The sequence below is a fragment of the Gavia stellata genome, chromosome 4, assembly GCF_030936135.1.
Source record: "Gavia stellata isolate bGavSte3 chromosome 4, bGavSte3.hap2, whole genome shotgun sequence".
Lineage (NCBI taxonomy): Eukaryota > Metazoa > Chordata > Aves > Gaviiformes > Gaviidae > Gavia > Gavia stellata.
Window position 1 is genome coordinate 7890223 of NC_082597.1, and position 22814 is coordinate 7913036.

Below are 22814 nucleotides of genomic sequence, written 5' to 3' on the forward strand. Positions count from 1 at the left end.
GCTGATAAGTAAAATAAACAAAATAAAGTGGATAATATACTTGGAGATAACCTATTTGCCCCCAGCTTCGGCATGCAGGTGGAGATACTCTAGATTACCACTGGACATCACAGCTTACAGAACTGATCAAAGGAGTAGTAACAACTATCAATGTAATTACACTTGCAATAAAATAAAAAAAGGAGGATTTCTCCTCTTTCCAGTTTGTAATTCAGCTAGGAATCAAAAAAGTTCATGCACTTATACAAGAGCAATAAAAAAAATTAAATATTTATTTTGAATAACAAGCTTAAGTTCAAGCTGCAATGTTGGCAATGTAGATTTTAAACACAGATCACAAAAGCGTGCACAAAAATGTATTTGAGCAAAGAACAAAATAATACTAAGAATTATACTAAATAGCTGCTGATTTTAGAGAAACAAAAAAGGCTTGTAATCACTATACAAAATATAAAATGTATTAAACACTACCATCCACAGAACAGAGGTTTATTTTAGCTTGATTATATTTAAAAATTTTTGTGTAGTTATTTATATAGTGAATTGTAAATGAATATTATACAGTAACCTCCTTTTGGTCTGCAAAACCTTTGTTGCACTATAGCACATCCAATCACATTGCAAAAAAAGAATTATTTTTCCTTACTATCAATAAAGAAAACAATCATTGATAATACAGTAAATATTGTCAGGTCTACAAATAATGAAATTAAAAATGACTCCTTTGACTCTGAAGCGCTTTCCATGCAAAGTCAGCACTTGCTCATTTAAACAGAGTGCACTACCAAGCAACGTCCAGGGTCGTAGATGCTCTTGGTAAGACTAATCCTTACAAAAAAAAAAAAAAAAAATTAAAAAAATCAAAGATTGAATGTAATCATGCAACCCTCTTACTACTGGGTATACCCACTGTGTCGCTTATCAATTTATTGCCTTTCTGGAATATCACTCAAGGCATCAAAATTAGACTTATGATAAATATACATATAATGAAAGGACACAAAACTGCTATTCGACACTACTACTGGTAATGTCTGTGCTACGTGAAAGCACCTTTAAAAAGAGCCTATGCGGCAAGAGATAAGTGTCTAAAGATTCAAAATGAATCAACAGTATTGGATAACAATATAATTCTCAACTCAGAAGCTGCCTCAAGATTAGGTGCATCTTCAGTTAATGTAACAGGAAAAAAAGGCAATGGATTTTATTTTATTAATTGTATCCACTCATAAACTGACCTAAGGCCACCAGATGTGCAGACACAACAAGTTTTCTTTTCTTTTTACAGTTCTTTAAATTGTAGGATGATAAAGGAATAGATCTATTTAAAAACAAACAGCTATTTCATCTACATTAAGAGGTGGCACCGGGCGTCGGGTTCACGTTCTGAGTGGCCACCTGTGGTGCGACTTCAATGATTCGAGGTTTGTCTATAATTCTGGCCGTGCGGTTGCCTTTCTCTACTATGCCGATAATCCATGCTTGGTGACCTTCGCCGTATTTTGGGGACTTGATCTCGGCACAAAAACGCGCTGCCTGTTCTCGTGGTAAACAGATGAGGAGGCCTCCTACAAAGAAAGAAAGCGGAGCATTAAAATGCCTGATTGCAAAGCGTTTCAACCTTGATCTGCCAAATCCCAATTTAGACAAGCACTTAGTGACTTCAGGGGATTCTGTCGAACTCCAAGGACTCCAAGAAAGACACGGTGGAAGTCTGAGATCTCGCTTTACAGAAAGAAGTTTGTGCCTGAATTCAGTGTTTAGTGGGTATGTAAATGAAGCCAAATACACACAAAAGGTGTTGGCAAAAGGACATCATACTGATGCCAACAAATGACACACTGAAACAACACCAGCATTGTGAACTTCCAACAGAGGACTGCAAAGTGCCCCTACACAGAAACATTTTGGATAAGGGTCATATTCAGATACCTATAACCACATATTGGTAGCAGCTGATTCTGCAAGTAATCCCATTGCCTGCAATGAAATCATTCATAAAAACAGGGATTATTACCAGAGAATGCAAGAGGCAGAAAATTAAACATAGGCTTGATCCAGTGCTCCCTGTGACAGTCCTTTTGACCCCTTTGTTTGAGAATTTTCTGATCTTTTTTAGCCTTTCCCGTAACATTTTTTTCTCAGAGGCAACTGAAAAATATTTTATTTACTAATGAATGCTTTTCAGAAGCAGCACAATAAGCAGTTAGCAAGCTCGCCATTCAGTTATTAAACCTAAGAACACTTTCATTCTAAGAATCCCAAAGCACTGAAAAAGGTGGCTTGGCAAGTGAATTTACTAGAATGAGTTTCACTGTCAGCTCTGGCACAGATTTCCGGGAGGCTCTGGCCAAATCATTAAAAGTTTTGGCGCTACCCTTTACTACTATTCAGCTTTTCTATATCCCTTACCTTTCTTACATTTATGCTACATTGCACATGTGTGATGCACTGTAACACAAAGCAGCAAACTCATCTGCAGATGGCTAATTAAACCTCAACGCATTGTATGCTACAGGCAGTTTGCGCAGCTCACACCTGTACACTGTACTGTATTCTGACACACAGCAGCCTTTTGTAAGGGATGTTAAAATATCATCTCTCATTGGAAAATGTTTTGAGAACACAGGCAAGAGAGTATACTCTCTCTCAAACAGGAATTTGGGCACATGCCGAGGCTTGCTTACTCTTGAAGAGTTATTTGACCCAAAGTCTTCTCGTCTGGGCGAAGGGCATCAACCAACAGCACAAGTCGTGCCACCAGCTCTGAGCCAACCCTGGGGTCAATGGGCCACCTGCTGAGCTGGCTACCCTGGGGTCAGTGCCACCTGCTCCTCCATGGCCCTTGGGCAGCTTCTTAGCACCCTGGGCACCTTTATGTTTGCTTTTCCAAGCAAACAGTACTCTCGGCAGTGACTAAAACCACTTTTCATTTAAGGCTGTGAGGAAGAAGCAGCTACTGTACATGAGGAATTATTTATAAGGATATGTGGAAGTATGAAAGTTATTTTTTAGGTTCTGTATGAAGCAAAGGAGTGTGCCATCCAGAAAAACGCCTACCTCTCTCAGACATTTCAGAACATAACATCCAGGTACTTCAATCAAAAACAAAAAAAACCCCAGAAGCTTGAAAGACAGTGCTTAAGCTACTTCAGATGTAAGAGGCAAATCAACTGCAAAGGAATTATGTGCCATTCCTGTGGAAGGCTCTAAATCAGACTGAAGAGAAACTCATGTCATGGTGCAAGCAAGTCAGGGAAGAGGTTTACAAGTGGTAGTGCAGAGAACATGCTAACTAGCCAGAAGGGAGGAGTAGAAGTATGGCAAAAAAGGAAATAAGAAAGAGCACAAGAATAATCTTCACTCAATTCTCTTTTCCCCACACACTCTCTTTCTGCAATTTTGTATCACTTGTATGCATACCCTGTTAACATTCTTCAGCAAGATCAGAAAAATGTACAAAATCCCAGTCTCCAATCAAACATGACTTCCCACCTGCTGGCTGCATACCACAGTTTGATCAACAACCCGTAATAGAGGCTACAGGCTACTCTTCACCAGTAGTAGGATTCTTATCTGCAGGGATTATAGTTATTTCTCTGGTAGATGGACTGGTCTCTTTAACCTTTTGTGTAAGTCCTTGAAGGTTTTCCATTACTGGTGTTCCCAGCTGCTCTGTTTTTTGTGCCATGGACAAATAGAAGAAGTCTTCCTTCACCTGTGCAAGGCCACAGCCACCAGGAGCTTAAGTTGCTGCAACGTGCCTGTGGAAAATGAAGCAGCAGTGCCACTCTGCACTGAAGCTACCAGCATTTCATGCTGTACCAAGTTTTTGAGGTCTGCATCAGCCACTGCTGAAGACAAAGCAAATGGGCTGCAGACAGAATGAATGCCAGCTTGAGAGTTTCCTGCACACTTGTTCTGGGGGTTGAAAAGACATAGATACTTGGTATCTGTCCTGGCTTACCTTTTTAAAAATGTAAGGTGTTTTTTTTTTTTTTTGCTAAGAGGGTTTGAACATTGCTGGTTTAAACAGTCATATTGCAAGCAGGGAAGTGGACACAGAAAACTTCAAAAGGAGACTAGACAAAGCTTTGCAATTAAAAGCAGAGATACAAACAGTTCATGAATCCAAACCAAGTGTCCTTGCTCCTGCCAACGGCTTTCTCCCACAATGACTAACAAAAGGATGAGATCATTAGCCTTGCCTCTTGTCAGGCACTAACATAGCCCTTTTCTACCCATCTGCCTATTTCCACAAAATGTGCAGAAACACGGCGTTGTTGAGATACCTCTGCTGCACCAAAAAAGTTCGCCGACACCAGTCATCAGTTTATTAGAAGAGGACTGACAAAAATACACACGTACATGAATAGCCCATATAGAGTAACTGTGTCACTTATTTCTGCAAACAGCCAGCCTAATATCAGAATTAATTTTTTTGGAACTAAATGCCTGACTGCAACTTTAACCTTTATCAAAGAGTTACCTAAAAGAGAGAGCAAAATCATGTAAAAATGCAATTTTAAGAAAATACACCATAAGCAAGAGTGCCTGGAGGATGGAACAGATGACATAATAGATCTTTCCAGCACTGACTTTTGTCAACAGGTGCCCAGCAAATGCGCACTGGAAAAAACACAACAGTCTTAAAATCCATTCAAATAGTTTTCCAGTAAATTTCTCATTGCCTGCCCACTCTGCTGAAAAAACATCTGTTCACAAATGAAGAAGCTACAGACAGAGCATTTCTGGAAGTTCAAGACAATGGAGAAAGAGAGTATCTGTATTACAGTAAGAACAGCCCTGAACGGCCCCCAAAAGGCATCCTCACAACTGGATATACAGGCGCAGAAAGGCAGATGCTTGCCTTCATATGAATCAACCCCAGGACATGAAATGTGCAAACAGCCTGGGTCTGAATGCTAACAAGCCATCCCAACAAACCATGCCCAAGATAATACAAACTGCTTCAATATGTCAGGCTATCCAGTGTAAGCTTAAAGCCTATGGGACTGCAGTTATATAGCTTTCAGACCAGAGCTGTTGTGTCCACATGGCTACAGATCTTTGGCAGACACTGCCTGTAACAAATCCCTATAGCCACCTCTAATGTGTGAAATGCAACGCTGTGATAAAATCAAATATATGTGTTTTGAGGCACCCAAAGTTCACAAATAACCAGTTATGTCTTGCTGGTTTTTCCATCATCATCTATGTTGAAGTGTAAGCCGCATTTCAAGTGTTTCAAAGATACCTCTCACTCTCAGTCCCAAAAGATTCTGAAGTTGACTGTTTTCTGCTTCCAAGTACTCTCACAGCAGTGCGTACATCCGCAGCGTTTTACATTCTTTCAGTGAAAAGACAGAATTGGATATCCCCAGGGTGCAGGATGGGCAGGTCTGAAGACTCAAGCACTCAGTTTGCAGCTAAACCACTCCCATGCTGACTGCTATACAAACCTCTGCTACAGCCACTCACCTGAAAGAACATCCTGCAGTTCCAGCTCTGTGTCCACGCTATTTTTTTGGACTCTTTGCAACTGATAACAAATGCTACTAGCACTCTGGTTATGTGGACTCTAGGACAGTAAGAATCTCTCTGGTGCTACCAACCTTATTGATGCAGCTTGCCAAACTGCCACCAGATATTTCTGGCCTCTGCTGACTGACGCTAGATTTGAACTCTTGAAAGGGTTCACGTCCCATATCCTATTACACACCATCTGAGCCATACAGTCTCTGTAGGACAGAGCGTCTGTTTAAACACAGATGGCTAAGGAACAATTCAGCAGATCATGGTAAGTTGTGTATTCACTAGGGAAAAAGTTTATGGCTCTCACTGTGATGCTTCTTTCCAGATCTTTGGACTGTTTTGCTTCAAGGGGCCCCCTCTGTCGTGAATTGCAGAGGACTTGGATAATACTTTTGGAGAGCAGGAAGAGGGTGGAGAAATGAGATAAGAGAAAAGACAGATTTGTTGCTATATCTTCTCCGTTTCCCAAAGAGAAAGAGAAGTCAGATTAAAGAAGAAAAACAAGATGGATCAGAAGATTCAAGGGGAAAACAAAGTATAAAGACTTCCAGCAGAAGACAGCGATCATGCCAGTCAGCAAAGTGGCCTACACTTAATAATAAAGCAACTTTCAAACATCGGAAGCTCATACCACCCGATGACTGTTTAAATTTTATCTGAAGTGAACTTGATGTCCATAACCCTACTCTCAGTACATGTCTGCTGTATTCATTGTCACTGCAAGTGGCAGCTTTATTAAATAGAGAACTCAAGTAATGAATGGGTCAGAGACAAAATTTTTTTTTTTTTTTGCTGCTAGTCACAGTCCTTTAAACTCAGATTTCACAAACCTAAGGGCAAAAATCTGTATTCTTGGATGTCTGTATGCTGTGGACAGAGAAGGCCTCAGTGGCCAAAGCTGGTCCATTCAGCACTAAACTTCACACATATTTGTAATGAGAAACAAAACACCACTCATTTGACTGGCCAATCTACTGCAGGTGGCTTTACCTTTGAGAAACTTGCATCAGCAGTGCTAGGATTTTCAGGTATTCACTGTTACGGAGTTAACAGCTAAGAGAAAAACAGGTTTCAAAAGAATTCAGAATAATCACTAACTTCTAACTGCAAGATATTCTGGATACAGCATTGGTTCCTATAATAGTGTTTCACACAGAAGTAGAAGGCATTCAGAATAGGATAGTGGTTTGGAAGTTAGGCTGAGTAAGTTAATTGTGAACAGTTGTGTGGCTAAGGCACATTAGCTTGGCCATGTGCCAAACCAACTGTGATTTTGAATGCAAAGCACATGATTTGTACATTTGAAAAGTTATTAAATTCTAACATGGAAGTGTAGGGAAGGAAGAGGGTGGTACAACTATCACCTACCTGAAGTCTCTGGACAAGTCCCGTGCATGAGGCCAAACATATTGCCGCAAGCCTTACTGACAGCAGCCATCTTAGCAAGAACAGGAAGGTTATGAATAACAAAGGACACCTCATTGCGCTGCTGCTTGGCAAGGTTTTGTGCATGCCCCAGGATTCCAAATCCTGTGATGTCTGTAGCTGCATGTGCGTTGAAAGTGTGCATGAGTCCAGCAGCTACAAGAGAGGGAGGGGAAAAAAAACAACTCAGAAAAAAATTATCAGGGAAAGCAATGCTTCAACAATATTGTGCACAGTTTGAATGAAGCTGCTTACTTTTAGTTTGAAACAGGTTGGGTTACTGTTTAAATTAATTAAAAAAAATGCTTGAAGGAACTCAATTCACCAATAGTGTGTGTAACCCTCAAAAAAATTCTACTTGTATTTAAGGTATTAAATCATGCTGAAAATCCAGCACCGAAGTAATATTTATGAGCATGCTCTATTAGACATGTGCTACTAATTTATATTAGCAGTCTAAGAAACAGGAGTTTGCTCCAGATTCAAACTTCCCAAAGTTGAGGGCAAGGACCAGACTCATCCTGGGTCACTTTTCTCACATCTCTTTCCCTGCCACTCCGTAAACTATCACATCAGAACTTAAGTTCTGGACACTTAAAGTTTAAGAGCTTAAGGACAAAGCCTGCAGGTTGTGGGGGGGGAAGGGCACCAGCCTCCCCACCTATGCATTCATGAAATTCTTGGGCATTTGCAACTACAGAGCCCTGGGTGGGAGAAGGGCACCCCTGCATGCAGGACAATAGCTCCAGTTAAGAATATTTAAGTGTTGTGAAAGGTGCCTGACAAGAGTGAGCGGAGAAAAACAAAACCAAGTATGCTTTGCCCTGCTTTGGTGCTTCCCAATACATGAGCAGAACACAAGTTCTTGCCGTAAGACAATCCTGGTAATTTATTTTTCCTGGAAGACTTTGTGAAAGAATTCAAAACCAGTGGGATGACAAAACAAATACCAAATGAAAAGTGAACAAATGGGAGAAGAGACATTTAACTATCCCTGTTCCTTCAACTGAGAAGTAAGGAAACACCTAATTCAATTCTCTGCTCCTCCAAAGATGCTTTGAACAAAGAAAGGAAATCCTGGATTAAAATTTCTAGGGTAAAAGCAGAACCTTCCCCCTACCCAAAATTAAAAGAAAAAGAAAGAAATAAAACACCACAAAAGCAGGAAAAAAACCCAGACAGAAAAGAAAACATGTGCTACATATTCCACACTTTGGGAAGCAGATAACATGACATAATTAAAAAATAAAAATTTAAATTGAAGCATACAAAAATGAAGAGCTTTTCCTTTTTTATTCTATTTCAAATTTTTTTAACCTTATTACAGTCAGGCCCTCACAGGTTCTCTAGGCATAGAAGATAAGGAACAAATGTAATATATTTCCCTTTAAAACATCCTCTAACTCACTGGGATGTTACTCGCAGCACTCACATGAGTCATAATCATCTCCAGCGGCATTTGTGTTTTTGCTGTATAATTAAAAGGGGGCGTTTGATTTTAATTTGCTTGCTTCACAAACACTGAACAGCAGAAAGATGGGGCAGAAGGAAGGGATAAAGCAGCTGTGTCACATTTCCCCACGGCAGTGAAATGAAATTAAGTATGGAACTGGAAAAACCCACAAACTCCCCTCCACCTCCGCAACACAGACATCTCTTCTTACCTGTTCTGTTCAGTCGTGCCATATTCATCATTGCCTCCTGGTATGCTAGTTCTACATCTTCTTGCGTTACCACTAGTTTGATTTTATTCCACTTTTCTGGCTAATGGATGAAACAAAGATGATTCTTTTAGATTTTCACCTGTATATTTTAAAGCACACCCTTAACACTAAAAAAATCCTTCATACAAAATGTACTTTTTAAATTTATTTTAAACTCAGTTAAAGAGGGGCAAAAGGTTTAACAGTCAGAGGTGTGTGCCTTACTCTGCTGTACCTAAATGAAGTTAATTTAAAGATCTATTAGGCACTAAGCACCTCACATCTTGCTTTCAGCAGCAGAGTGGAGTGGAACAACCAACTCTAGGGCAAAGAACTCCTTCAGGGCAACTCTCTGGCTTGAACTCAGCAGCCAAATGAAAAGAACTTTGTTGCTGGATGTTGAGAGTTGTTATCTCTGGTTTCTTGGGGTTTTTTTATGAGAAAATTCTTGATTTCACATCTGGACACTTTGATTGAGAAAGGCCACTGATATCTAAAAGTCCAGGTCTGAGGAATGTACACTAAGGCAGGATGTAATCACTCTAGTGAGTTAGGATTAAGGCAGTTTCATAAGCTTCCTTTACAGTTTAACACCAGCATCTCTTTCCACCCATTCTCCAGTGTCTTGTATGGACTCACGCTTCCATCACATACTAAGCAATGCTTTTCATTCCAGAAGGCTCTCAGAACAATTTAGGAAATGGTACCTTTATAAAGGGCAATTTGTTTCCTTCAAAGCTGAAGTAATTCCAGATCCAGAATGAAACAAAGCAACCATTTAGCTGTTAAGAGCAACACTACAAACCGGTTTAATTTTCTTCTTTTTTGCAATGGAAATAAAATTACAGAGAACTGAAAGTAAACAAAAATAGGATTCTCGAAGCCACAATGCCTACACTGCAATTCCATAGAATAAATGCATAGAACAAACTTCTTACTAAACCAAAGATGAAAAAACTACTAAGAATTGGTATATGACGCTGCACTGAGGAAGGATCTTGTCAAGGATACTCTTATCCTTAACAAATGAGCGCTGACTTTGAAGGGTCTAAGACAGAATCCAGAAATGGCAGGAGGGGGAAAGAGACTGGTCAGCCAGAACAAATAATTTGTTAAAGAGCAAGGAAGTATAGCAGTAAGATCAGAGCTTCCGAAATCAGGTTGAACCGGGTCTGATCAATTAAATGAGAGAGCAAGTAAAAAAAAAAACCCACAACAAAAAAACATGAGACTTTTGGAGAGGGGACAGAATAGTGATTATTCTTACTGTGGGTATGACTGAAAAACCTGAGCAATCATTCTGCCTTAGTTTTCAAAAACATGGTTCTGAGGCTGACCATGTGATGGAAACTTTTCAGGTGATGGGAATGGAAATCACAAATGGGGTGGAAGCAGAACTCAAGGCTGAGGCTAGAAGAGCCACAAACACAGGTACGATACAAATTAGATGCAAATTCCTCTCCACTATAGCAATCAGATACTGGGGTTAGTAGAGAGGAAACAAAGGCAGAAAAGTTCACAAAAATCGCTAAACAACTTTTAAATGCAATCTTAGATTTCCAAATGGGAAGGGTCTGTAGACAACAGCAAGAGCTAGAAAAGCCCTTCTGAAGGGGCACATCACAGCAACCCCTTTCATGTTTTTCAGCTGAAAGAGGAAAAGGCAAAGGGATGCCAGTTCCCAGCTGTGGACCAGCCTAATCAGTCCACATCATCAGCCTGGCAGCCAAAGCTACAGCAAACAGTTTCATCACCCCTAGCACACCCCCAACCTGGTCCCCTGGGGCCCCAGCTCCCTGCAGACTCTTTGCAGTCTCTTCCTTTGCACCCTATGGCAGCTGCTGCCCACAACACAGCTGGGGCTTGGCTGCAACAATGCTGGCAGCAACCAAGCAAGGAGGACAAACTTTGCCTCCTTTTGGATCCTCCTTTTACTTGTCACCAGGAGCTCATTTGCTACTGCTCTGTTTGAACACCTCAGCTTCTAGGTTGGTGGTTTGTTTTTTTTAAAAAATTTGTTTTGCAGCCACTTCTCTACACTCCAGATTTCCTTTCTTGCCTATGCATAAACTTGCTGTACTATGTACCTTCTCCCACATATTTTTCAATACAAAGTCAAATTCCCTACCAAAATTTGATTTATGGGTGGATTTGTGATGGGTAATTCTAGTTTCACTTTCCCCAGTCTTTCACAAAACAAAGCTGAAGAAAAGGCAGCACAGCTACTCAGAAGTTTTCCTACCACAATCAAAGATATATGCTGTTTACACATAACAGGAGGATTGATTTCCTTGCTGTCCTCATTTTTCAGACCAGAAAGTGTTTCTGGTTGACAGTCAAGGAAATTAGAAGTACTTGAAATATGTGAAAATTCAGAATATCCTTAATTTGCAAGTCTGTTTGTCAGTACAATAATAGATATGTTAAGAAGTAAGATTATGGCCAGAAAACATACTATAAAATTGGTGTCTTGTTGTTTCACTTCATTTTCATATCAAGATTATCTGAGGCCCTGATCCTTATATCTGATTGGAAAACGCAGGATTCTGCAGAGGTCAAAATTGCTAAGCCAGACCCTACGAAGAAGGAGAAAAAAAATTTTTTTCTTATTGCTCATGCTTCAGACTCCAATGAAGGTTTAAGCTGGCTCTCTCCCACTTTTGCTAACACAGGCTTTGTAATTAGAATTCATCTGACAATGTAGTGGCCAACAGCCAAGAGAAAGTAGATTCCAGCTCACTCCTCTGCCAGTCTATTGGCTCAGTAGTCCCAAAAGTAGAAAAGATGCATCATTTTAAAGTGTAAACTGAGCAGTTATAATTCTGAAGACACGTACTGGGAGCCAGACAACATAAGCAGATGCCAATTTTGCAGTCACTTTTCAGTTCAGTAGTTACATTTTTGCCTGAAGTAACAGATGGAAGTATGTCTACATACATAATGCTGCTAGAAATATTCTTATTGAATGCACAGGGTAATACATGTGAAACGTAGATATATTCCCATGTACACAAGCAGAAAGCCCATGAACACAGACAGCAATCTTGGCCTAATTGCCATCAATAAGCTTTTGCCAATTACTTTGGCAGGTGGAGTAGAGCATAATTTTACCCAGGGTGCTAGTCTGTTGTTCTGTTAGTAAACAATTTTGTTTGTTACAGCAATGCCTGAGAACTAACTAAGAATCAGATGTAACTAAGATAGGCTCACTAAGCACAAAATAGTAAACTGTCTCGATTCTGAAAGAGTTTTGCACATAAGCAGGTAAGGCTGACACACCAAGGAAGGAGGAGAAAGAAGTGATAGATCATTCCCAGCTGAGCCCTCAGCGTACTTACTACACTGCTGAACTTTGTCGTTTTGAGGGAATGAGGAAGGTCACCTTTAACTCACACCCCCTTCCCTATTTCTTTTTTTGCAGTGTACTCACAATATCTAGCCACTGGTGGACAGCTACAGCCACTTGTGTTCCCAAGGGTTTAGTTAATACAAGCACATCTCCTGGCACTGCATTGTCTGGCCTGAAAGCAAAGAATTCATATATTAATTACATAGTCAGATTCACACACATTATTAGGAATAAGTGCTGATAATTACATTTTCACAGACCCATGTACCTTGTTGCACAGTTAAAAAAACTGACTAATTGCAGAATTACCCTTTGGGATTCATTGCCATGGGATATTACTGAGCAAAAAGCTGCAAACTTATTTAAAAGTGCTAATCCTTCTTTCTTGGAATATTAAGAACACTTGCAGTCAGACACACACAAAATTACATCTTTTCTTTCAATTTACTGGAGATGTAATATAGGATAGGAAAAAAATGGACCTTTGTTACTTCAGGGCATAAGATAACCATCACAAGGATCACAAACAAATTCGTTTGTGTAGTGTAACATGCCGCAGTGGGGCATTCAAAATCAGCTACTGTTAAATGGACAGAATGGTGTAAACACAGGAATTCTGTAGTTCTCTATAGCCATTAATAGGATAATTGGGAGATAATTTAAAATGTATGTATAAATACAAAAGAAATTTATGTCCCAAAACAGTCTTCAATACCTTTAAAGGTCAGAAACTTAACTCTCCTGTCAAAAGGAGAATAGGATTAAAAGATACTGGGGGGTGGGGAGAAGTAAAAGGACATCCTGTTTAAAAAAAGCAAGTACGTACAAAAGAGATGTGGCATCTGTTGAGTGCTAAGGACAAATGCAAGCAGGAGAAGGTACTGCTTTATTCATCAGGAGACAGTTCACAAGATCACAACATGGTATTTAAAGGATTCTTTACTGTATCCCTTCAGATCAGTGCCTTTGATTGTTTAGCGATTTAACTTACATTATAAATTCATTAGGCTGACAGACTGTCGTGGCCACTCCTCCTAAAACAATCCAGGGATTTAACACTGTTTGGCCACCAGTAACAGATGTTCCTGCCTCTTCTGCTGCATCTTTGAAACCCTGGATAATTAGAGGCATCACTTTGTCTCTTTCCTAGAGATCAAAACAGAAGTCAGAGTTCCATACACAGCAGTGCTAGTCATTTCAAGACTGGTCCAGGGCTTGTAATCACTCAAGCCAAATGCCCTCACGGCAAATAGTCCATGGCAGAAAAGCCCGCCTTAGGAAGAAGTTAGCCTCCTGAAAGTTCCATGTTATCCCACAGAGCTATGCTTTTACAGCTCTTTGTAAAAGAGGTGAAGAGACATTCTTACGCTCAAGAAACATTCTTCAAAAGGTCATATAAAAGTAAAGAAACCAGAGTTCTGGGAACTCAGAACAACTGTCCTGTGGTTGTGATCAGGTACAGCCACAGCAGTGCAGTGCAATGAGGCCAAGTTAAATCAAGCTGCATTTGGCCTCCACTAACCTGCAAAGATTCAACTTACTTCCTTCTAAGAATAAACATATCTTTTTTGCTAGAGTAAAACAAACAAATATGGCAGTCACTTCCACAACAAAGAAAAAAAAAAAGAAAAGCAACCTATTTCAGTTTCTTCTGCTTCAGAGAGATGTTACAAAGCTGGCATAAGCAAACCAGAAGTATCTATATGTGAATTGATAATCAAATGCTACCTTGGAGCAATATTGTCCTGAATTGACAGAAGCAGGGACCCCGTTTTGGTGGAGACGAAGGTTTTAGCAGCAGAAGATTACAACGCCACAGAAACCTGAACTTTTAGCTAACGACCTCAGAACGTTTATGAGGCAAGACCCATACTATTAACTGAGACATTCAATAAAACCATCTCTTCTTTAAAAGCGTTCAAACCTTGAGGAGAAAATACAGTAAGGTAAATACATTCTAAGCATGTTTAGCTGTTTGGGTCTTCCTTCAAAAGAAAGTACCAAAAATCTTACCCTATCTGTCATTTTATTGCTGATTCCAAGGAGCATCAACATGTTGTCACATTCTGTGACCCCCATGGCATAAAGGTCACTTAGGACATTGGCACATGCTATCCGTCCCTGAAAAAGAAAGAAAGAAAAAAAAAATCTGCAGGACTGTTCGTGAATGTTCAGACAAACACCTGCCATGAACATAACTTACAGCTTGAGTTTGCACTCTGAGACAGCTGCTTATTCCACAGGCTCCTGCATTAAGAAACCCAGCCAAAGATGTGGTACGATCCATTTCGTGCAACATGCCCATCTAGAAGTGCAGATATCTGTTCCCTTTACAGGTAAGCAGAGAATTCACCCCAGCTGTCTTGATCAACATACACTCTCACTGACTGCATATGAATCCCACACTGAGTTTAGACTGGATGCCTAATTTCAGAGGCTGAAGTTAAGCTCGACAAAGTCTAGCTTTGATAACAAGCTCTGTTTACTTAAGCTGATATGTTCCTATTAACTTTATTCCAGCACAAAACCGTACTCGCTGATGAAGATGACCATCGTATGTAATTCACAACTGCTAGGAAGCTAATCCGAAAAGTGTGTATTGCTGTACCTCTTCTGCATGGGAATATGTAGGAGAGAGGGACCTTGATGAGAAAGCCGTTTGCTCCTCTGCAGTACTCTGGAGGCCATGTCTACCCTCCTAAGTTGTTAGGAGAGTACTCCTCTTCCTGTAGGACACAGCCACATTGGGGTGCTTTTTCTGTCAGGAAGGGAGATGTGAGGGTGACATGCCTACTCTATCACTTGTTCAAATGATAAGGCTGAATTTTGCTACAGCGCATACATTTTAATTGACTTGTGTGTGTGAACATCTCCACTAACAAAAATTTGTCCAAGAGACCTAATCTTCTGTTGAAGATTCCTCTAAGAAGTCTTGAAGCTGACAGGACTGAGAAGGAATCATTTGGGTCACATGAGCTTAGCTACTCTAATTTTGCTAAATTAATGGATCCAAGTGAGGGTTTGTTGAGATATGGACCCATCATGGATGAGACAGCGAGTTTCCTGATGAAGATGCAGAAGTTCAATACAGGATGTGCCCTAAGGGATGGCAAGATAATTTTAAAATACAGGACAAGTTCTGTTGTGTTACTCTGGAAGACTCCACACATTTTATTAAAATTGGTTTAGGTTTACAGCTGCAAAACTGTAACCAACATCTGGTTTTATAATTTTAGATCTATGCTTTTCATAAAATTCAGAGGCAACACCACCATGATAAAAACAACAACATGCTGATTTGACACAATTTGGACTACAGAAAGATGCTTTAGCTGGAAGACAAATTTTAGGGGTAAAAAAAACCCTGCATCTAAACACATTTCCACCATCTCTAAAACCTTACAGTCTAATCACACGTGGAGGATTTTTGCAAAAATTAGTATTTTCAGGCAGTTACCTTACTTGCTGATGACATGACATAACACCTCCAAATCACAATTAAATATAATCCAGTTTTTCATAAATTCAAGAGCTTCCAGTGACATCAGGGGAATCCCTTATATTTGGAACTGGAATATGTTTTAATCATTTAAATCTTACAAGAGAAGAGTGAGCTGTGTACTGCATGGTTTGATGGATATTGGCTGTTAAATTTCTAGATGTTTAAGAACACTAAAGCCCGATATTTTCCTTTTCTGGAAGGGGACTATCAAAGCATTCTCCACTATCTTCAGTGTTTACCAAGCAAACTGCTGGTTTATGCCCTCTTAGGAATGACAGATAAGTTTTTAAAACCACACTGACAACAGCTCTCTATTCTAGTAGTCAGAGGTCAGTCTAACACCGCTTTTGCCAACTGGCAAAACCACTACGGAAACAAATTCAGGGAGTGCAACTCTCAAGTCTGAAGTAGCAGAGGGAACAATACATGGCTTGTAAACACGGATAAACATGATGGGACTCACAAACAGGGGTCAACCTAGCTGGGTCCCACATGCTACCTGACTACTTAGTCCCCCTGAAACACAAGTACCTATATGCAATACTAAGAACTACTTGTAAGGGCAAAGGATGGCGTATCAGACCCCTGTCCCCAGTCCTGAGTGAAGGTTCTTCTTAAAAGGGCACAAAAAAAGGTCCCTGGAATGGAGGGGGAAGGAAGCCCACTCTCAAACCAGCCAGTTTCCTGCTCCTGTACTCAAAAAGGTATCTCCACAGTGCCACATCAGAGGCCAGTACCAGTCTTATTACTGGTGGCTTGATACTTATTATGAAACCTGTTTTCAATTGCTTGTAACTTTTCCAGTATCAAACAATTTAAGTTGAAAAGTCCTATGCTGGACATAGATTTTACAGGTATACATCCTAGGGATACTTCAGACAACATGGATTGAGTTTTTTCAAGAACAAAGCCAAAGAGGAGGGGAAAGGGGAAAAGAAAGATGAGGTTTTTTGCGTATAACTACAGAACTTAATTTTAAAACAGGCAGTGACAAAGTGAGAGAAAGCTGTTTTCTGAAGCAAAAATCTGAAGTTCAGCTGAGTCCACATGCAGTTTTGCCTTCCTCAGCCATTTTCTAATCCCTTCTGTGATAGCACCCAGCCTGGAGTCCACCTGCACTTCTGGCTTTCCCTCCTTGTTTCCTCTGCCTCAACTAGGAAGAGAGATCAGCTAAGGAGCTGCAGGTAGGCACTGAGCACAGAGAAACAAAGAGACAAAGGAACATCAACCCAAAACCAGGCTAGAATTGAACAGCTAAGGAGACAGAGCAGAAGGGCAAGAAGCAGAGCATGTACTGCATGTAAGTGATGAGAACAGAGACTGGTAACAACAGGCATGGGTCAGGGGTAGTCTAGACTAAAAACAAGGAAAAAAACAGCTGGAGAAACAGGGCAGCAGCTGTCTGTCTTGAACAGAGGAGTCCAGAGCACACTCCTTTATACAGCCTGGACACAAAATTCTTAAGTCTCACCTTTCCTCTGCTCTTAACAACTGCCCGTAAAACCCATGGCAAATTGTATTTGACTGCCCTCCAACTGATGTTGGTCCACAGAAGAAAATGGCAATCTATATTGCCCCCACGTACTCTAGTCCCCGAGAGAGAGAGGCATGAGTACAGAATCCAGCAGTTCCAACCCTGGTGGACCATCACTGCATGGTATCATCAAGAAAGCTTGTGACAGAATCCCTGCTCTCCGTTAGCTTTTAAGAAAAAACACACATCCATAAACAGATTTAAAAATGGCAAGCCACCACATTAAAAAGAACGCTGACAAGAATGAGAAGTGAAGGACCTGACAGTTAGAAAACACGAAAGTTACAGCGGCTGGTGCATGTGGATCACAGTATAGACTGTAACTATGATGCAACCACTAAAGCTGGACTAAGGCCAGATTTACTTTCCACTCCTACCACACTGGCCTAAACCTCATCTGGGCACAGGCTCATCTATCCACTCCTGTGGCATCTCAAACCCTTTGTATCTCCAGATAAAACAACCCTCCTCCTTCACCACAGCCTTCTCACGCTGTCCCTCACAAGTTTTTGTTACAAGGTGAGAAAAGAGTTTCTCAGCTGATGAAGTTGAACACAGCTCTCCAACAACATAGAGGGTTTTTTTTTTTAAATTTCTTTTTTTTAATCTTGGTCCCTGACAAGTTCCCACATGATGTTAAAGCAAGCCACTTGAATCAAATTTCTCAAGAGAGCTCAAGAAGCCTGTAGTCCAGAGGCCAGCCTGAGATCTTGGCTGCTCAGTTTGCAGAAAGAGAGCTCTTCTGGAACAGAAATCAAAGGAGCTAGGCTTGCATATGTGCACAACACCTGGTCAAGCATGCAAAAAAAAAAAAAAAAAAAAAAAAAAAGTCGGTCCCAACCCATGTGTCCAAAACCTACCTGACAGGTCTCACAGAGGAAACAATGAACCAAAACCAGCAAATAAAGCATGCAATCATATAAACAGCAGTAAAAGCATGCCTTAAAGCAAAGGAGTCACATTCAAATCACAGGAAACATGAAAGGAAAGCATTTAACTTTCTTAACTTGCATTTAATGAACACCTCCTGTAGAATTCCTTACAGGTTTACTAAGTCCTTTTTTAAAGTTCATTTGTTTCCCCATGACCTTCTGTTCAAGTCAATACTGATCACCGCCACACATACCACCAGAGGAATCTCTACTGAGACGGACTAAATGAAATACGGACACAGAAGGAGCCGTCCTTCAGTCAAAGCACACGCAACTTCCAACAAGTCATTTCAACTTACCCATCTGCAAGCGGAGGTAGTACAACGGGAAAACTGGTGTTGACAAAGCACTGTGAAGTTGGCAGGTGCTATTGCCAACTACTGTCATTTAGGCATTTCTAGTTCTAACATGTTACCTGATTATTTCAGAACCTCAAAAAAGGCCAATTACAACGCAGTTCTGCTCGTAAGTGGAGTTTACTGTCTGATGCTTCACAGACAGCTCTTTTTCCCCCCGTTTGGGCTTCTCAAGCCAAATCCCACAGAACAACAGAGGGAGGTAAATTTGAATTAAAGGTGGCAGTTCTTCCAACTTTCACCTATAGAAAGCAGCACTGCAGCATTCCTGGCCAACATGGAAACGATTACAGGATGAAACAATGCCTTTCCCTCTTCATGTGCATTTAGGAAAGACTCTGAATGCAGTTAATCAAACAATTAGCACTGCACGTCTAGAAGAAACGGTCAAAATTGCTGTCAGATTGGTAAGTGAGAAGCACAAATCAAATCAGCAATATAGCTAATAATTAAGTTTAGCCAACTTACCATCATATAAGGATCATCCACAATAGGATAAATATAATCTGTCGTCTGGACCAACGACAAACCTCCATGTCTTAATGGAATAACGCAAGTGTCCATCCCAATTCCTGCAAAGACAGAAATCCACCAGTGAGGCAGGTAACTCTGCCCTTAATTATCTGTTGCTCTTAACAAGAGAGCTTACAAAACATTTAAAGTTAAGAGGAACTACATAAATTGATATTGTCGAAAGCAAATAGGTTTTCCTGTCACTCCAATCTCAATAAAAACATAGTGACAGTTTTAAAAGGACATAGCCTCTCATAAAGGGCATCTCCTCACTTCAGGAGGAAAAAAAAGAACGCCACAAGTCACAGCCTAGGCCCCTGGTGAAAGATAATTCACCCGCTTGGAGCTTCTGCAACTGTGTTAACCTCACCTTACTTCTGTGAGGCTGAAAGGTGGCAAGAAGAACTGCTAGACAGGGAAACTCCTTTGAGAAAACCACAACACCAAGCACAGCCTTTTCCCTGACGGTGGACATTTCAAACAGAATAAGCGATATTAAAACCACCTGGCATTTGCTGCGATGCAAGAGCCCGCACAAAAGAGGCACGTGACAATCACAACATGCTAGCTGAGCGGTGCTCCCTGTCGATATCCTTGTGCCTTGTGGCAACGGCAGGTAGCTTACCTCCTTCCTGGGCTGGCAGCAAGCTGCCTAGAATTACTTTGCATACTTCCACAGGGCAAGAGTCTTCAAACAACCAGTTCTTAGGGAGCAGATGCCACACAGTAACTTTTCCCCGTGTATTAATGAAACACACTACCTAGCAAGTGCTACAAGGCAGTATCTGGCAGTGTCCTGTACAGCGATGGACCGAGCTGCTGTCATCTCAGGTCCTACTGAGGAGACAGAACAGAAGATCTGCCAGGCATTAGGTATGCAGGTGGAGAGGATCTTGCCTCTCCTGCCTACGGAGGCAGATCTTGCCTCGGAAGAGAAGGGATACTGACAGAAGCTCACAGGCAGTAATTTAGGGTTGCTCATCCTCTGCAGAAGCTACCAAGCTACCATGCATGATGTCCAGTGTCTCCAGGGAAGTGCACATAAGCAGTTACGGAGAAATGCCTCCTGTATAGGCGCTGTTTTGCCCTCAATTCACCTATTCATGCCATAATACTGCAAGACTGATTTAACTTGTGCGGTTTTCCACAGCTTCAGTGAAAGTGCTGCTTGACAGGCAGGCCAAGGGGCCATGACGGTCCTTCCGAGGCTATGTTTCGGTTCCACCAAAGAAGTACTGACTAAATAAGTGAATCCATTCAGAGACTTGACTGAAAACAGTGATTTCAAGGTCCATAACAGCTCTGAGAATTAATATCAAACTTGCAGTTTCTTACTCACAGATATACTCACAGCCATATTTAAGATTGCTCTGGGTAACACGACTTGCAGAACTAAAAAGGGGTGAGGTTGAGCCTGCTATTGGCAATTTCCCCCTTGACTGCATCTCAAAAGCATGGTGCTTATGCACAGGCTGTAAAGTTACCTGTCTATCCCTTTTAAGCACAAGGTATCAGAGGCAAATAACACCAAACTTATCCGAAGACACATTTGTTAAAGGGATACTCAACAACACAAAAAAGTATTTTTAAGAGACCTGAACTCTCCACCTTCTAACAGATTTCCTGTTACACAATATCACACCTACATATTGATGGCATTAGTCTACTTTTTTTACCTTTTCATATAGCTGGAGAAGAAAAAATCTATTAGCAGTTCCATTACTGTTATGGCCTGTTTTTAAGAGAAAATGAACCAACAGCTAGATAATTAAGTCTAAAACAAACTATTACTGATTTTAGAAATTTGGCAAATTTAAATGCTGTTGTGACTAACTTACTTAATTTAGAAAAAAAACATAAAAAGAGCAATTTGGGGATAAAAGAAACTGGAAGTGCCTTCATTAGGGAATATTAAATTATAGTGCTACCCCAGCTCCACACACAATTGCTGCTTAGATATTTCATACAAAGATTGCCATTGTTTAAGCAAGAACACGGGCTCCTTACTAATCTCTGACTGAATTGAATCTCTACCAGAATAATGGGTTGCAACCTGTTAGCCTGCTAATAGACAATTAGCAATGTTAAAATAATTTTAAGTAAGATAATTGGACACTAAATTGATAATTAAATAACTTCAGAATAAATGCTATATTGATATTCCTAAGTTGAGGAAAAAAATTAATTCTGCGCTGCAAAGTACAGATTGAATATGCAAGGCTGAGTAAATAGACAAGCAGAATTAAAAGTGTCATTAAACACATTATCTACATTAATTTAGCTATATGAATATTAGGTACAGTAGCCAGTATCAAAATACCTATGTTCACCCTGTTCCCCATGTAGGTGGCTTGTGCAGGTTGTTCTCCCTTACTGCTTGCATCGTTGTGCAAATACCAAAGAGAAAGTGAAGCTGGCAAGAACACAGAGGTCTTGGAAAGACAGCCTTTCCCAGGCAGCTTCTACAGGTGAGCAAAAAAAGTTAGAGTGGGGAACAACGAAAGGACTGAAAGGAAAAATGACAACTGTGAAACAATCCTCTCCCAGCCTCAGCTGAAGCGAGGAAGTTTTCTCTTGCTCTCTTTCTCTGACCCAGGAACAGAGGGGAGTGGAGGGAGAGGGGAACTTCACCTGTGAGTCATCTAATTGCATAAAATCCATTGCATTCATTGCATAAATTTCCAAAGGCAATGTATTAATATAAAAGTCCAGAAATTAACTGATACAACTTCAGTTTGCAAAGCATCTACCGGGGAAAGAGAGGAGACTAATTCCTAAGCATGTGCCTATCACGACGGCCATTCCTGACCACTTTTTCTTTGTAGTTGAGCGCACTGCAGGATCTTAAATAATTAAAATAATACTCTTGTATCCCAGATGCCAACAAATGACAACACGAAATTCATTCTTCAGATTTCTGGATGCTGTGCATGCATTATACAACTTACAATTTTCAAACTGATTAAACAAACCGCAAACGAGATGGCATCACTAAGCAGACCAAACAGAAGGATCACACATGTCTAGAAGAGCAACTACTTACCCAGCCTGGGCATAACTGCCCCCAGGAACTGTTCATCCTCCTGAAAATGGTTTTCTTGTAGAGATTCAAGCAGTTTCTGTAAGACATCCTGAGGCACTTTGCAGCCTGTGCCTTTCAGTTCAGTGAATCGGGTCAGACGGAAGCTAGTGTCCAGTTCATAACTTTCTGGGTTAAAAGACTCCCGAACAGACATTGTTCTCTCGCACAGACTGCTGGCCTTTCCCACCCCAGAGCAACGGTATCAGTTTCTCTGCTGATCAGTCTAATTAAAAAAAAAAAAAAAAAAATTTGGAACATTAGAAAATCCTAGGACCTGCAAGACAACAGGTTTTCCATACAGAGCAAGTTAAAAAGAAAGAGAAAGCACTTGATGTCATCCTTCACTTGTTAAGACAAGTGGGCACATCTCACACAACCCATTTCTCTAAGACTACGAAGGACTGACTCCTCTTCCTACCTTCCAACATTTAAAACTATAACTATACCACGCAAATCAGAGAATTAATTTCTTTTCCAGACATGCTGCATAAGTTTTTCATTAAAAAAAGAATCTAACACACTTACCGACCTCATTTAACACAGAAGTAATGAAAGAAATAATAGTTCCCAGAGCACTGAGGCTGATTTCCAAAAGGCAACCTGGGCCCTGATCCTGCAACATGCTCAGCAGAGACATCTGTTTATACTCAGCTCAGTGCAGGGTCATAATTTTAGCCATTAACATATTAATCTCAAAAATAAGATGCTTTTCAAATAATGGCTCCGCTTCACTTCTGATGTAAGAAGCTGAAACTCCATAATACACCTGTTCTCCTTGGGGGAAAACGCAAGCCCGGTGTTCTGTTAGTATAGGTAACAGAAGAACAAAGAGGCCGTATGTGAGCAGACTGGTTTACCTATAAACATGCCAGTTTACCTTTTA

General features: G+C 40.5%; 1 protein-coding gene across 2 annotated transcripts; it reads right to left on the reverse strand.

The window, feature by feature from the left end:
• Nucleotides 1-1189: 1189 nt before the first annotated feature.
• SEPHS1 (selenophosphate synthetase 1) lies at nucleotides 1190-22148 on the reverse strand. 2 transcript variants are annotated; one of them, XM_009820119.2, is made up of 8 exons: nucleotides 21893-22148; nucleotides 18805-18908; nucleotides 14026-14133; nucleotides 13004-13158; nucleotides 12094-12184; nucleotides 8625-8724; nucleotides 6904-7116; nucleotides 1190-1568 (listed from the first exon to the last, which is right to left on the reverse strand). In XM_009820119.2, exons 1-8 carry the CDS (start codon nucleotides 22083-22085, stop codon nucleotides 1354-1356), a joined length of 1179 nt encoding a protein of 392 aa, XP_009818421.1. In that variant the 5' UTR covers nucleotides 22086-22148; the 3' UTR covers nucleotides 1190-1353. The 2 variants fall into 2 exon arrangements, with proteins under 2 accessions (XP_009818421.1, XP_009818423.1); XM_009820121.2 differs by lacking the exon at nucleotides 6904-7116.
• Nucleotides 22149-22814: the final 666 nt, after the last annotated feature.